Below are 16,072 nucleotides of genomic sequence, written 5' to 3'. Positions count from 1 at the left end.
CTTGTAATTATATACAACTTGTAGTTGTATATAATTACAAGAAATCAATTCTTTTCTCACAACCTGGCTTATGGATTTGTATTAAGGAATATGAAAATTCTTAATTTAACTTAAAAGATTAAGACCTTTTCGTTAAAATTACATGGTTTTCTTTAAATAAAAAGTATTAGCGCATTTCACCTCCATCTCACCTAATGTAAAATGATGATGAGGTCGACGATGTAGCTTGCACACCTAAATAATGCCTATTCACTCTCGCCTTGAAATGGTCCAAGTTACAGCGTTTGGGGAACAAGTCCTCTGGCTGGAAATTCCACCCCTTAACCGCTCGCCATATAAATATGGAAGCGAAACGGTTCGTGCGAATCCTGGAAATATCCACAACACACGGCTGGAACCCCAGCCCACGTTTAGTCCCGATGGTGGAAAGGGTAAGGCGGAATCAATATGCAATTCCATCGCACACTCTCCGTGATATATCCTGTAGAATACAGATAAGCAGACAACTCTACTGCGGTGTTCAAGGCTCTGCAGCTTCGCCTCTACTAATTCCGAGTCAATCCAATGACATCAGTTTTTGTTAAAAACCACTCCTAATCCGCACCCGCCATTATCAATAGAATAAATAGGTAGTCATTGTCAATTTCTATGAACAACCAAAGTGTCACAAATTAGCTATTAAAAAAACTGTACTAAAAAGACTGTATTAACAAAAATTTGATAAAGAATTGTTTATATACACGTAATTCAAGAGCTATCAAGTCTGCTTTGAATGACATGACCAGTGTAACAAAACGAAACTTCTATTATTTTAGTGGCAAAATATTGTCAAAAGTTAAAATTATGTCAGCTGAGCTACCTGTCTCATTCTTATACTTCGCGCTCTCTACTACCAACCAACTAGCTGTATGTCGAGCGCTAAGGGTTGACTTAAGTCTCGTTGAGAATACCATACATACGTACAATAAAAGCTTTTTCTAATAAAAGTGCTTAAATGGTGTGGATTCTTGGAACGATATAAATTATAGAGCACATACTTAAACCACGGTCAAGTACACACTGTACGCTACAGTTAGGTTGCTACCAATGAGTCGCCAATAAATATAATGTATGTTCAACGTCCTCTAAACAATTCAACACTGTTCTGGAAAATTCGAACGATACGTATGTCTGTGATGATTACTCCTTCAGCTTTCTACTGCTGCCTGAATTGTTATTCTTTAAACTAGAAAATGTTTATAACTCGGCCATTAATTTTAGGTGTTGTCGTCATTTGCCATCAGGTAAGATTCTGGTTAATTTTTTGCGTGTTATAAATAAAAAATAACTATTTACGTCCGTAATTATCGCAAATAGATGTTGTTACGTCATTGTTCAATGTATTAAATGGTGCAGTTCGCCTGTAGAATACAAACAATGCCTAACTGCATAGCTCTGGAACGTCCTGGAAAGATATGGAAACTTTAATATTGACAGTACACATTTCGGAACTCTGAAGGATATAAAATTTTGTTCCGTTGAAAACTTTAATCTATGTGCCTAAAATTTATTTAGCTATCTAGGTAAATATGTTTAACAGATCGAGAACAATATTGGAAGATAGGTTTTAAGTGGAATATCCTAAATTAATGCAATGTGGATACACTGCAAGGCAAACGTATTAGGCCATGGTCACGCATTTTCCTACGGGACACGCTGAGGGTAATCCTAAACTACTTAATGTACAGTTGCGTGTCGAGAACTTTCCAGAACGTCACGGTGTTCCGTGATATATCGTAGAAACTTCAGATGATGCCTTACTTAAATAGGCCAATCTAATTGAGACCTGTACTATTATTTATTCTGTAAGATTTGTCTTGCTTAAAAGTTATCTACATTTGTTAAAAAAATGTCAATTAACAAAAAATGTGGACGATTTCCATAATATGAAATCAATCTTCGTAGTAGGAAATAACTTTTCCAATCTTTACAATAAAAATTTGTTAACTGTAATAAATATCTGAAGCCTTTCGAATATGTAGTCCATAATGTGTATAACAACTTATAGGCCTATAGTTCAAATTTCCCTTGGTTAATTGCAATATTTATTTTTTACGTGTTATTGAATGTTACGATGTTTTAATACTATGATATTCAATTTTTCTATTTTTTTTGTCAAATAACTCTACTAGTTTATTATAATTATTAATAACAAAGATCGAAACACTTATAAAAAGTCATTCGATCCGGCTGGATTCAAACCATCACCATCAGACAATCCGTGCCAGACTCTCTGCCAATTAGGCCACGAAACGGACCAGCAGACCTTACGAATTTTTCTATGTGATTCTTGCAGATCTTTGTTTTTGGTTTTTAACGTACTTTTTGCCGTAGCGCCATCTGTGACAAATTTATTTCTTCTTTTCTTCATACTACCAATTACGACAATTGTTATTAGTAATTGTTAATAGCCAGGTATACAGGTCTAAACAAAATCCAGTCAACTCAAAAGGAGAAAGAAGACAAAGTCGCAACGTAATAAAAAATCTGCAACTTGTGATAATCGTATTTAGTTTATAGCCAATGATGTTTCTATTGTCCTGTAGGGCTATTCTAAATACTGCTATTCTCACATAGAGATGTCGCGCTTTATGTCGCTCTCGCGCTAGTCGCGCCCTGTCGTGCTAGCTCTACTGTTCTATATTTAATCGTTCTATCGAGTTCTGAGTTATTAGAATGTGATGGAATGAACAATAGCAGTTACAGTCCCCTCAGAGCTTTAAATCACAACAATCTGAGGGGCACTGCCACTGCGTCCGTCACCCTGAGACATAAGTTGACATGTCCCATGTTCCTGTAATTTCACCAGCGACCTTGCGCTTCAAAACCGAAACACAGTATGGCGGCAGAATTAGCTAAGGTGGCAGTACTTTTCTGGACAAACTCTTTTACAAGAGGCTCTAGTGCTTCTAATTCAATACTGTCAATTATAGAAAATATTGCTAAATTTAGTGATGATCAACAATTTGTATTGAAAGTTTTCAACAATTTGTCTACTTTGAAGTAAAAAAGCGCCGAGACTAAGCTCGAGATTGCTTATATTACGAGTTATCCTCAATAAAGCGTTTGTAAGCATCTTTCATCACGATTGTTCGCTGTCGAGTCTCGATGAAGGTAGAATCAGGGCATGAAGGAGCCTAAGGGAATGGGAGGGGTGCAAGGGGTGACCTAGTTCCCGTGACCAGGTCACGCGCAGCGAAGGGTGGGGACAACACACCTCCAATTAATATGAAACAAGTGCTTAGATTACACATATTATTTTTTTCCTTTGTTGGTTAATTGTCTTTGTCTGGTTGATGGGTCAACAAGTATAAAAAGTTTATTTATTCGTTAAGCTTTATTGACCACAAGATATCATGGTACAAAAGGCGGACTCTCGTCTTACATATTATTATTTAAATTATATTAATAATTAAACAAAACGTTACGTTAATAAAAGTTGTGACTATTATTGAAATAATGAAAGTGTAATCTTTAATCTTATAGATGAAAGGTAATAGACTTTCTTGTAATAAGTAGTGTTCGCTAAGGCCATTGCTCATTTGTACTTATAAAAGGAAGTAAAAAAACTGATTACTAATTTTTCGTTTATTAAACCTGCTTTGTAATGTTTGTAATTGACAAAATTTGAATTAAGAACTTCGTAACGAACTCACTAATTTACCTTAAAATTGACACCAAATCGAGGGTTCATATTAAATAGGCGGATAATTTAGAAGACATGTTTATAGCCCGAACACACGAGTACGTAAATGCTGGGTGTTACAAAAAGAAATGTATTGACGAAAATACCTCCACCCGTTTTAAATGCAATATTTACAATTTAAAGAGGTTATAATTACGAATTGTCAAATTACTTTCGACAAAAATATAGTGTTGCCACACACAATAACAACGACAACAACAACAATCCATTTATATGTTCCACTGCTGGGCACGGGTCTCCTCTCAGGCGAAAGTTCAGGCCATAGTCTGCCACGCTGCTGGGTCAATGCGGGTTGAAGAAAACACACTTTCCGGGGGTTATAAACCTTCCCCGACGTGCAGGTTTCACCATGATGTTTTTTGCTTCGCCGAAAAACACGATAAATTTCAAATTAAACTTCGCACATTAATTTCGAAAAAATCAAAGGTGTGAATCCGGATTCGAGCCCAAGACCTCTGCTTGAGAGACGATAGGTCAAATAATTAGGCTACCACGACTTCTTAGCCATTTATGCACTGATTTTGAAAAAATGCATTGTACAAGCTTTCGTTGATCAGTCTTTATTATTGGCTTATAGGTTTGTAGTGGTTTATGTTTATGTGCAGTAGTGCTTTCGTCATTGTTAAATTCGCATGCAGTAAATGCAATAAATACAATAGGGCTACAATAGGGCAAACCCACAATACGAAAAGTACCCAAAGAGACTTTTACCATAATAATAAATATTGGGCAAAAATTATAGCTACGAAAGGTTTTACAATTTTGTCACCATGTATTGTATATCTTTCTAGAATTTATTCGCGTCAGCAACGTTCGAAATTTAAATTTCCAGTTTATGAACATATAAATTGACGATTATTTTCATTGTGTGATTTTCGACGCGTTATTTATATAATTTAAATTAGCATTCCGCGTGTTGCCTTATTTATGTATTTAAAAATTTTGCGTGCAATTTATTACTGAAACGTAAGATACGATCGTGTTGTTACGTGGTTATGGTTTTTGCGATTGCTACATTTCATAGGAAATGAAACTATTTCGAATGTAATTTTTTTTTTCAAACAAACCAACTTGTCGCGCCGTTTATAAGTCCCATGATCTTGGTTGATTGGGACCTGTAAAGAACCCAAAACATTATTAGTCTGTTTGAAAAAACTGATATACCTACGCGATTTAGGTCCGAAAACACAGTTTCAATGCCAATTAAGAAATGTAGTAGTTCTTATTCGGCTGACAGAGGGAAACCAGGTTTTTCCAATATATTTCACAACATATACAACGTCAGTGGTACAGTGGGAAAGGGCTCCCCCTAATCGGCACGCAGTCGAGGCCCCGTACGCACGTTCCAATTAGGAAGCGGCTCAGGGTGCAACAACTACGTGTTACGTTTTAAAGCGCAGTTCCAATAAGGAAGCAGCGCTAGAAGCGTAGCACAATGCAGTAGGTTCAACAGTAACGATCTAAAGCGGATTAGCGGAGTTCCAAACAAGGAAGCAGAGCTAGATGCGTAGTAAGTTGCATTACATTCATGTTTTTTTTATTTTTTTATTATGAATGATATTTTGCAGTTGGCCGCTGATGGCCTTTACTGCGCCACCGGAGAAAAAGGGCGAGCTGAAGGCTCATAACCCCTAAAATAAACTTAAAGCTAAGTAGCGGGCCTGAGGGCGCCCAAGTGGGCACGGACCTCGGCTCAGGGCGCTACTGGAGACTTCCGCCAGAAGGGCGTGCTGTTGGAGAGAATCTACCAGTGTACGTGCTAAAATGAGGGGCTCTACGACCTCGCCGACGAGGACGGTTGGTGCGTGCGGGACGGGACTGACTAGCGATCTAGCGGCCTTCAAAGTGGCGAGAGTGATAGGGTCGTCAGGGTCGTTGAGGACTTCCCTTGGCCGACGGGGCCTACGTACGCGGTGGGGTTGTTCCCTGAGGGGGTCGTAAGAGGATGCAGCCACCACGAGGGGGTGGGGGTGGTGAGGAGCAGAGTCGAAGTATTTCCTCGATGCCTGTTTCATGAATTGGGCTATTGTGGGGAGCCGTAAATCTATATGGAGGTTAGCGTTGCGCAGGTTACCACGGGGCACCCGTCGCGTTGCGCATGAATCTATTTTGGAGAGCCTGCAGGCGGTGTATTAGCACGGGATTTGCCTCAGCGAATGCGACGCTGGCGTACGTCATGATTGGGCGGATGCAGGTCGTGTACAGTCTCACCTTATTGCGAAGGGAGAGTTTGCTATGCTTGTTGAGAAGGGGAAGAAGCCGGCTCATAACAAAGTGGGCGCGATCGCGGACGGTATCACGTGTGCTTTGAATGACAGCTTCCTATCGAGCGTAACTCCTAAGTATTTGACCGTGTTCACCCAAGGGATTAGGCGGTCAAACAGCGAGATCGGGGTGAGGTTTTGTACCCTACGACTGGATAGGTTATCCTTAGATTCTGGAAGTACGATGAACGTTGTTTCAATCACCCGGTGTTCTAAGGTAACCGGTACTCTAGTTTGCAGGACTTCTCGTGTTTTGCTGATTCCGTCTGCCAACGTAAGATTGACGATCTCCTTGTGAAATGCAACACCCTTGGCTAATAGCTGATGGTACAGGTTGTAGGATGCGACACTAGTCTTGGCACAAGTATCAATGTGAGCTGTATGTACCTTTGATTCCAACTATTTCGACGAAGACGACCGGCCTAGGTCTTGAGTCAGTGCGATTAATATTAACAGCGCAAAAACTAATGTCGGCTGCTTGAGACGGGCTCCGTTTAATACTAGTGCACGTATTGCAGTTGCTTCTCACGACACCCGGGGCACCGCAACCATAACAGCTAAATTTGGGCTGACTTGGTGATGGAGCTTGAGTTGTCTTTATGTTTTGGTGTGGTGTCTCCGGTACTGGAAGTTCGCTCTGTCTTCGCTTCAGCTCTCTGCATTCGGCAGCGGTATGACCTTTCAAATGACAAAAGGAGCATTTCTTCTTGCGCTGACTTGCCGCCATTGAAGCAGCAACATTTTCATGGTTATAAGTGTTGGGAGTCAGTTTATCCTTAAGATGGTCACTTTTTCCAATATCCTCATAAAGCTGTTCTACCCCACGGACTGCTTCTAACAGCTTCAAAATTCGCGATAGAGTTTCGAGGTATTCTCTCTTTGATCTTAATGTTCAATTGTCCAAACACCATGTCCAATTGTTGTATCTCGCTATGCTCGGTGGGGAGTTGAGTAAACAGCATTCTTTTGTGTGCCACGAGGCTTTCAGTTGACATATCTGAGTTCTGCTTGTCTCCCACTATCTCCTGGTATATTAAGTACGCACGCTTCTTCGGGACGAACACATGGCGAAGACAGTTCTTGAACTCCTCCCATTGCTTGACATCATTTTTAACTCCTTGCCACCATATTGCAGCTTCTCCCTTGAGTAATAGCAGAATTCCAATTAGGCTATCAGTGTCGGAGATGTTCTCAATGGTTTTGTAAACAGTTATTGCTGACAGGAACGCTTCCACCACCTCAGCATCCTTTGTACCATCAAAACTCGACGTACAGGCAGCAAAAGAACCCTTTTTCCCTGGCGCCAGTCTTGAAAGCAGCTGTTGAAATTGTTCATCCGTCATGTTGACTGCCATATTGGTAGGTTTCCTCGGTACACGCGTAGTTTGTATATAGTGTGAAGTGACTCTGCCTGCTGTTGTTGTAAATCGCGGCTTGTCGTGCTTCACGTTGGGCGCCAGTGTAGTAGTTCTTATTGGGGTGACCGAGGGAAACCAGGTTTTTCCAATATGGTGGTTTTATTTCACAACATATACAACGTCGGTGGTACAGTGGGAAAGGGCTCCCCCTAATCGGCACGTAGTCGAGGACCCACCCGTACGCACGTTCCAATTAGGAAGCGGCTCAGGGTGCAACAATAAGGAAACAGCGCTAGAAGCGTAGCATAGTGCAGTAGGTTCGCATCGCCGCCAGTAGTCATTCCGCGAGGGAAAATCTTAACACCGCGATGCAGAATTTGCTATTTCGACGCCAATGCCATCTAGCGGTGCGTGACGGCACTAATATGAGTTGTTACCTGTTATGTGATTTTGTTACAGAAATTATTTTCTTTTAATTTATTGATGACCATGGCTGGAAGTCTATTAGTTAGTTAGCTATTCTGTTAGTAAAAAGTAAGTAAGTTTTAAATTATTAAATTAAAAAATACTAATTGAACCTACTTTATTCATGTTTTTAGGTTCTCAATTCGCCTGTGTTGTTTTGCGTATAAATTGTTGTTGTATGTATTGTTAGTTTTGTTCCATCATCACTCTCCACTTAATGTTTGAAGCGAGCACTCCTGCTCGTCTTCACCACAAATTTTGATCCGTTTACCAGTTTCCGATTTTAGTCGTGTTCTAATTAATATCTTTAAAATTAAGTAACCTAACTAATATTTCTAAAAAATACGGTCCGTTCGGGATAAGTTCTTTACTGTCTCACACATGTTTCGTAGTATTTAAGTAGGGAGTGTTTTTTTTGTACCTGTTTATTATACTATTTTTATTGTTACAGCCCTTCTTCCTTTCTTCATCTTTACTTATGCAATAAATTCATGTGGACCGAGTAATCTATTATTATTGCTCCCTATTGGCGGTTTATAACCTTTTCAAGGGTTTCCCGAGTGCGCGGCTATGAGTGTACGTTATTATTATTATTGAATTACAGCGTTGCAGAATTCTCGGTAAGTTAGGGTCACTTGCCAAATTTGCAAGTGTACAAGTGTTACAGCAAATAAATTTGAAACCTCACAAGTTTGCTTATCTTAATGCGTATTTGTGGCAACCATAAGTCTTCAAAGTTTGAGACACCATCTAAAACTAGCTACGTCGTTTAAATATTTTGTGTTCCAAAGCAAATGTAAAAAGTGCTGATACTATAAAATTTTAACATAAGCACTTTTTATAAATTAATCATAAAATAACATAAAGTATCGGAATTGTGAGAATATGACATTCGCGATTCTTTATGAAGACGCTAATTAATATAAACACATAGTATGTCTAATACAAAATTATGGATAACCAGGATAATTCGATGGCTTTCTACAAAAGAGGCCTATCTGAAAAACATCAAATTGTACAGGAAGAAGATAATTATTAATTAACTGCCTCTGTGGCCGAACGGTTACCATGCCGGACTGCCATGCAGAGGTCCCACGTTCGATTCCCGGGCCGAGAGAAATATTTGTATGGTCTACATTTATTTGTTCGTGAGTTTGTGTGTAGTTTGTAATTATCTATTTGTGTGTCCGTGGCACCCGCGACACAGGGTTTCCCTAGTGCGGGGCTATGTCGAGTGTGTGCGTTATAAAAAAAAATTATCAAAAAAAAATTGAGGCGTATCGCGCACATTTTCGGCGAATTATAATATACTTATGACTTGACTGTTTTAACCAATACAAAGCTCGGTGTCTTATTTGTAATCAAATAAAGCACATTTAAAAGTGTCAAAAGGGACCTATTTTAATTTGTGCCACTTTTCTTGAAAGATATTCAACTGAACGTAAAACTAAAGCTGTTCATCGCAAAACATTGCTTTTTAACAGGTATTTCGATCCTACCTATTTTCCCAACATGACGGCCGTGGTCACGGGGTGACTAGTAATACGTGTTACGTCTCCATCTCGGCGATGGAATCTTCATCCACACCGACTATATTTTTCAAAATACCAAACATTTTTTTTTAACGCGCTCCCTTTTACTTAAACCTGTACTACCAACACACAACTTAAACACCCTTTAGAGGACACTCAAATTCAAACTCAAAAAATGTTTATTTCATAGGTAAGCTAATTAATTACACTTGAAATCGTCACATTGGTTAAACTCTACTATATCATTCGTAAGGCAGATTCCCCTGAAAAGAATTAGGTAGCAAAAAACTCTAGGGGTTGCTTTTTGTAAATAAAAATTTGTACACATTTATTCTTTTCACAGACGTAGCTTGATTGTATTTGGGATATTAAGGAATCAAAATAATTGCAAACTTATAGTCACTTTTCTATTAAGGTTTCAAAATTACATAAGCTCAAAAAGTCGTTGATGAAAAAATTTGAGTTGATGCTAAGTTTTGAAGACAGCAAAATGTTTTTTATAGATTTTGAAATATTACAACCCTAGGAAAATTAGTAAGTTCCGTGTATTAACGATTTTCAACTACTAGTATAATATTGTTTGAGTAATTTGAAATTACGTAATGATTAACACGGCTGCGCGTACTGGAATTGTCTTCATAAATAATTAATTTTGTCTACTAAAATGCGTACATTGACGTCATTGACTTACAAATACATGAACGACGGGTCTAATACAAAAACCACGAAAAAAATGTCCCAAGTCAACCTATTTAAACGTAGTGACATGTAAAGGAATATGAAAAAGCTAAAACGTTGAATTTAAATTGTAATGTCATCGTAGTACTGTCTAATTTTGCTTGCAACAATTGAAAGGCGCAAAAAACACCATATTCAGCTTCTACTGGAAACTTACCAAAATGCACCATATGTAGCTTCTAGTGAAAAGTACTTGAACACAGGTATAATGGAGTAGCCTTTATTATTTATAAATAAATATTATATGTAAATGTTGAATTTTATACAATGCCATTCATTACGAGCTAGGGTGTCTGATTTTATTTCTTGAGTTTCCAGAATTCTCGCACCCGATTATCGAGTTATTCGAGTTTTTTTTAAAAACCGTAAAAAATCAGCTCAATCAACTATAAAACTAAATGTGAACTTTTCGAAAGTTGTTTTGGCCTGGGTGTTCTGAGTTGTGCCCCGAAATAAATTCCATCGTTCTTGGTCCCGGGTTCGATTCCCGGTAGAACCAATTTTTGAAATTAACTTTTGTAAATTGGTTCTGCTCTGGGATTCTGTTGCTCTGATACTCATGGGGAGTATATACAGAGAGTTTCCTAGTTTCAGACCAGGCGATTGTCTTACAATAGAATACCAAGACCAGAACCATTTAGAAAAGTTAATTTGTTAAATTGATCCTACCGGTATCGAACTCGGGAACTTCTCATCCAGTGCCCACAGTGCAAACCGTTAGGCTATCAAGGTTGTACTATTTGTATTATTATGCATTGTTTGCATGTGAAAGCTACAAATTGCTTAAACTTTAAAAAAAATCCTATTTAATTTGCAGTGTCAGTCTGCTTCAATTACCTTCTTTGTTTCTTAAGTGGGTATATTTTGTCATTCATCCAACTTTTGATTTTTAATGCATTTTGGCGGTGTAACATGTTCTCTGTTAATACTTGTCACTTTCTCCTTAAGTACAAGCTATGTTTACTGGATAAATTCCTATATTCTTTCCTTTCTATGCACAGTTCACTCATTGATGTAATCACATACCAAAGCTTTAATATAAATTTAGTAAAATATAATATAATGCCTAGGCACCAAAAAGCAGTTCTTACTAGCAATGTTGGCAAAGCTGTTTTTTTAATTTTCGTAAGCCTTTGCTGGTTATGTACATATCCGATTGTCTGAAATGAGCCGAGCAAACAAATTTGTATATTTTCGGGATAAAATGTTCTTCTCGTCGCGATTCAGCTATTATATTTCTCCACAGTGAGAAGAGTATAGGATCTCGAGGAAAACTGAAATAAATACATTTATTATGCCACGCCATAAAAAATGTACCGATGTTTCGATTTTTTTAAATTCAAATTCAACGTAAAGCCAAATTTTCATAATCCTGAAAACCGATTCATAATAAAACCGTTATACTTTAAGGAGTTTTGGATGCTTATTACAAAGAAAAGACTAAGTTAGCTTAGGTTTGTTTTGTAATATTTAAAAAAAAAACCTAAAAGAATACTTTCGGGATTATGGAAACAACAATATTTGAAAGTATTACTAACATGTATTAAAAAATATTTTAATAATAACATTAGCATCAAAGCGACTCTATGAAATTTTTGCTCTAAATATTTCAAACGCTTGCGTTTGAAACAATTGAAATTGACGTGTTGGGTCTCGTTCAGTCTTTTACGCAAGCTATGAGTCGGAAAGAGACAGTTAGCTATTTGATTATTTTGATTGCTTTTGTAATTTATATTTACGATTAATTTTAATACTATATATACTAGTGCATAAAATAACACTTTTAAATGATAACTATGATAACAAAATGTAGTGCTTACTGAAAATATGATATAGGTAAATCATGTTTTTTCAATTTAATTGAGTAATTTTTTCAAGGTTTTACTACACAATACGGCATCATCGACAAGCGCGCTGTCAGTCGAATAAACGAATACTAAAGCGTGAATGACGCTCTGTATACGATTTTAACGCCCTTTAAGTTCGGACACTTTTTAGCGCGGACCCGACGTCCATATAATTGGAAGTCAATGACTGACGTTCAAATTGCTAACGCCGCTATGACAGGGTCGACAAATAATTTGTCAGACTGATATACAGAGCCACATTTCGTACATATATATCGGTGTCACAATATGTAATCGTTTAATTTACTTTAGGTACATATGATATAATTCATTCATGATTGGACATACATAAATACACTTAAAAAAACCTTTCGCCTTGTCAATTACAAATACTAACATTTGAAAACGGGAATAAACGCGTTTAAACAAATTTAATGGGTAATATTAAGTTATTGAATGTTTTACTACCATGATATTCAATTATTTTTTGTGAAATTACTCCACTAGTTTGTTATAATTATTAATACAAAGAAAAATTACTTCGGTCCGGCTGGACTCGAACCAGCGCTTTCAGCATATCGTGGTTGACGCTCTTCCAACTTAGCTACGGAAGGAACCGGTAGATCTTACGAATTTTTCTATGTTTGTAACAAAAAGAAGGGTTTTTGTTTTTTAACGACTCTTTGCCATAGCGCCATCTGTGAGAAATCCATGAAATTTCTACCTACCTATTTTCTTACCTACACCTAATTAACTGCTTCCGTGGCCGAACGGTTACCATGCCGGACTGCCACGCAGAAGTCCCAGGTCCGATTCCCAGGCCGGGAGAAATATTTGTATCGCCTACATTTATTTCTCTCGAGAGTTTGGGTGTAATTTGAGGATGTCTATGTGTATGTCCATGGCACCCGCGACACATTTGTAAAAACACATTAGTAAAAAGTATTTAAATCGCATTTTCCGATAGAATTCAAATGTCAACAGAGTGGATTTGTCACTATATCCAAGTAACATTCACGGTCCACTGGTCGACCTCTCGCGTCGTTGAACATAGCTCCGAATCGGACATCCGTTATAATTCGAATCCAATGGAAATGTTGCCTAACTCACGCTATTCCCAATTCTCGGGGTGGGCATTGGAATTCGATTTGTTTATTTGTAAAGATACTACCATAACGTTACATAAAAATATTGATTTGTAATTTTGATTCGTTAATTTTTCTTTCAACATTATCAATATGTGGGTATTTTCCATAAAATTATGGCAATAAGTCGATTAACTATGTCTAACTTCTAATAAAGGCGCAATATTTTGAATGCTATACACTGATAATTGTGACAGTGACGTCATTTAGCAAAGAATTATGGAACTAGTCATTCAAATTCAAAATTGTTTATTAAAGACTACATGGGTCCATGGTGTTAGAACATTACAAGAAAACCTTACAACTATGTTAGTAATAATTTTATAAAACAATAATACAATAATCAAATAAAATAATAATAGTTAAATACAATACTAGTAGCAAAGTACACACAATTTTTACTAAGTAAATGCTCTTGCTCTTGCACTTGCTCTTGACCTGCCCTGCCTTGCCGCCCTGGAACTAAGACGGGATCTACAATGGATCGAGCTCGTCCAGAAGATGCCTATTCAACGGCACTTTGAAGATATTCGGGTTTTATCTGCTTGGAAACACAGTCGGAAACACAAAATTTGTTTTTGCATATTATATATTCAGATACACATCTATCTACTCGTATTTTACGTCTAAAATAACACGTCGCGCCATTGCATGCGCCTGCGTTTCGAAGTCTTTGGCTGAAGACGCGTGACTCACAGATCTATTTCTCATTTCTAAGAATAAATTCAAAACTGCATTGGTATGACGCGTTACAATACTTATTACGCTGAGGTCGTTCACCTTTAAATTCATAAGGCTTTTTATTTCTTTAAGGAAAATGGCTGACATGTTTCTATTGCTTTTGTATTTTATGCATATTTTATATCATCGTTTAATACTTAAGCTCTCCTCCTAACCTCTCCTAACCTCAATGAGACTTTTTCCTTAGAAATTGAAGTAATTACCTAATTCCCATTAGGTTATACTTGGCTTATTTTCGTCGGTTTATCGGTGATGAAAAATATTTCTTGGAATAATCATTTATTAGCTTCAACCGGGTTCGGAAATTAGGATATTACGTAAACAAACTCACTACTTATGGTAAACTAAATATAAGAAAGAAAACCGAGTACAAGATTTTTTCATTCCAACATAGTCCAACGCATACAAGGTCTCTCAGGGCATGTTACTAACCTCAATCTTTTATTTTACATGCACTGAAATCCTTTATGTGGGACCAAAATGTGATTAAAAATCTCTCTCAGCAGCCGCAGCAGGGCAGTCTCTGTAACATTAGTGTAGTGTGAATGTCTGGATTTTTTACTCTCAATGACGTCTTTACAAACTATTATGTAATATGACTCATGGACACACTATTTCTATATCATGTGAAACTTTATAGCACACTATTTTAGAACAACGACAAAGCGTAGGTACTTGGCTGGAATTAAAACTCATTATCGGACCCATCGAGTTCTTAGGTTTTCGCGATTGTTACACATAGGAAATGAAACTATTTTTCCAGATTTAAATCGCGTATATTTGTTTCAAACAATTGTTTAAACAAACCCTGTTTGGTTTGTTTGAACAAACAAATACACGCGATTTAAATCCGGAAAAATAGTTTCATTTCATTAGGTATCGGACATTTTGAATTGAGTGGTATGTGTGTTTTTACCGTCTGATTGAGTATTTTAGGTGGTTTGTGTGTAGTTTGAGAACTTTAAGCGTGTTTTAAATTGAGTTAAAACCAACCTTTTTCTTAATTATGAATTATAAAAAATAATAGTTGTTAATAATATGAGTCATAAATGAAAAAATCACGATGCATTAAAAAAATGGATTTACAATAAAATACACTTTTTTATCGACTTCAAAAAAAGGAGCAGGTTATATAACCTGCTCCTCTTTTTATACATACAGCATGCATAAAAAACGTACGAACGTATGTTCGGCTGTATGTATGTTCACTGATTTCTCCGTCAACTGTAGACAGATTTTGAAAATTCTTTTTTTGTTTGAAAGGGTTACTCTCGATGTGGTCCCATTGTCTCCAAATCAGAATCTTATGAGGGATCCCATGAAAATCGAAGGAAATCCTCAAATTTTATAGGCATGTACAGTGTATCCATCGATTTTTCTATCAATTGTGGATCGATTTAAGATTTTGTTTAAAAGGATGCACTTTAGTAACAGTAGGGCTCCTTGTGAAAGAGTTCGTCCAGGGAAGTACTGCCACCTTACCTATTTCTGCCGCCGAGCAGTAATGTCATCATTACTGTGTTCCGGTTTTGAAGGGTAAGGGTGCTGGTGAAATTACAGGCACATGGGACTTGTCAACTTATGTTTCAGGGTGACGGGCGCAGTGGCAGTACCACTCAGATCTTTGCGATTTAAAGCTCTGAGTGGCACTGCAACTGTTACGGACAGGCGTGTAGCTTACCATCAGGCGCACGACGTGTTCGCTCCGTCACTTGATATTATGAAAAAAACTCTCGAGGTGCTCCTATTGGCACTAAGACAGAGCATGATGAGGAAATCCCATAGAAGTCGAGGGAAATCCTCAAATTTTATAGGCATGTAGGTACAATGAGATATACAATGTGCGACACCTGTTTCTCAGTCAATTGTGAACCGGTTTTGATAATTCTCTTTTGGCTGGCTGCCACCAACTCCTAAAATAGCTGATTAGATATTGTAAATATTTAAGTATCAATAATTTATTTAGTGGTAAAGTAAAACTTCAAATTTATCAGTAGCTAGCGCATACCAATAATAATATTTTGTTATATTTATAGGTAATACGTTTGGACAAGAATTGTCACGTTGTAATTATACAAATGAACCATAAACGTAGATAGATTGAATAAAAAGTAATTATAATAGGTACTGTGTACAAAACGAAATAAGACAAAAATAAATAAAAAGTGTTACGTGCATTGTTGTCATTTCGATTAAATCGATATTTTGTTATTTTTCACTTTTTAGTGTAATGATTT

At 37.2% G+C, this 16,072-nt stretch overlaps 2 protein-coding genes across 2 annotated transcripts in view; one reads left to right on the top strand and one right to left on the bottom strand.

Annotated features, from left to right (window-relative positions):
• The window catches only part of LOC113237650 (ecdysone receptor), a 278,190-nt gene that overhangs the window by 35,849 nt on the left and 226,269 nt on the right, over positions 1-16,072 (top strand). The window lies entirely within an intron of this gene.
• On the bottom strand, positions 6,813-7,364 carry LOC113237027 (activity-regulated cytoskeleton associated protein 2-like). Its single transcript, XM_026473269.1, has one exon. It carries the CDS (start codon positions 7,362-7,364, stop codon positions 6,813-6,815), a length of 552 nt encoding a protein of 183 aa, XP_026329054.1.

Source organism: Hyposmocoma kahamanoa, unplaced genomic scaffold (genome assembly GCF_003589595.1).
Source record: "Hyposmocoma kahamanoa isolate Upper Pololo Valley unplaced genomic scaffold, ASM358959v1 93, whole genome shotgun sequence".
NCBI classification, from domain to species: domain Eukaryota; kingdom Metazoa; phylum Arthropoda; class Insecta; order Lepidoptera; family Cosmopterigidae; genus Hyposmocoma; species Hyposmocoma kahamanoa.
This window is presented reverse-complemented; position numbering and strand designations above follow the sequence as displayed.

Coding starts and splice junctions, on each gene's coding strand:
- LOC113237027 (XM_026473269.1), bottom strand. CDS start 7,364: ATGGCAGTCAACATGACGGATGAACAATTTCAACAGCTGCTTTCAAGA.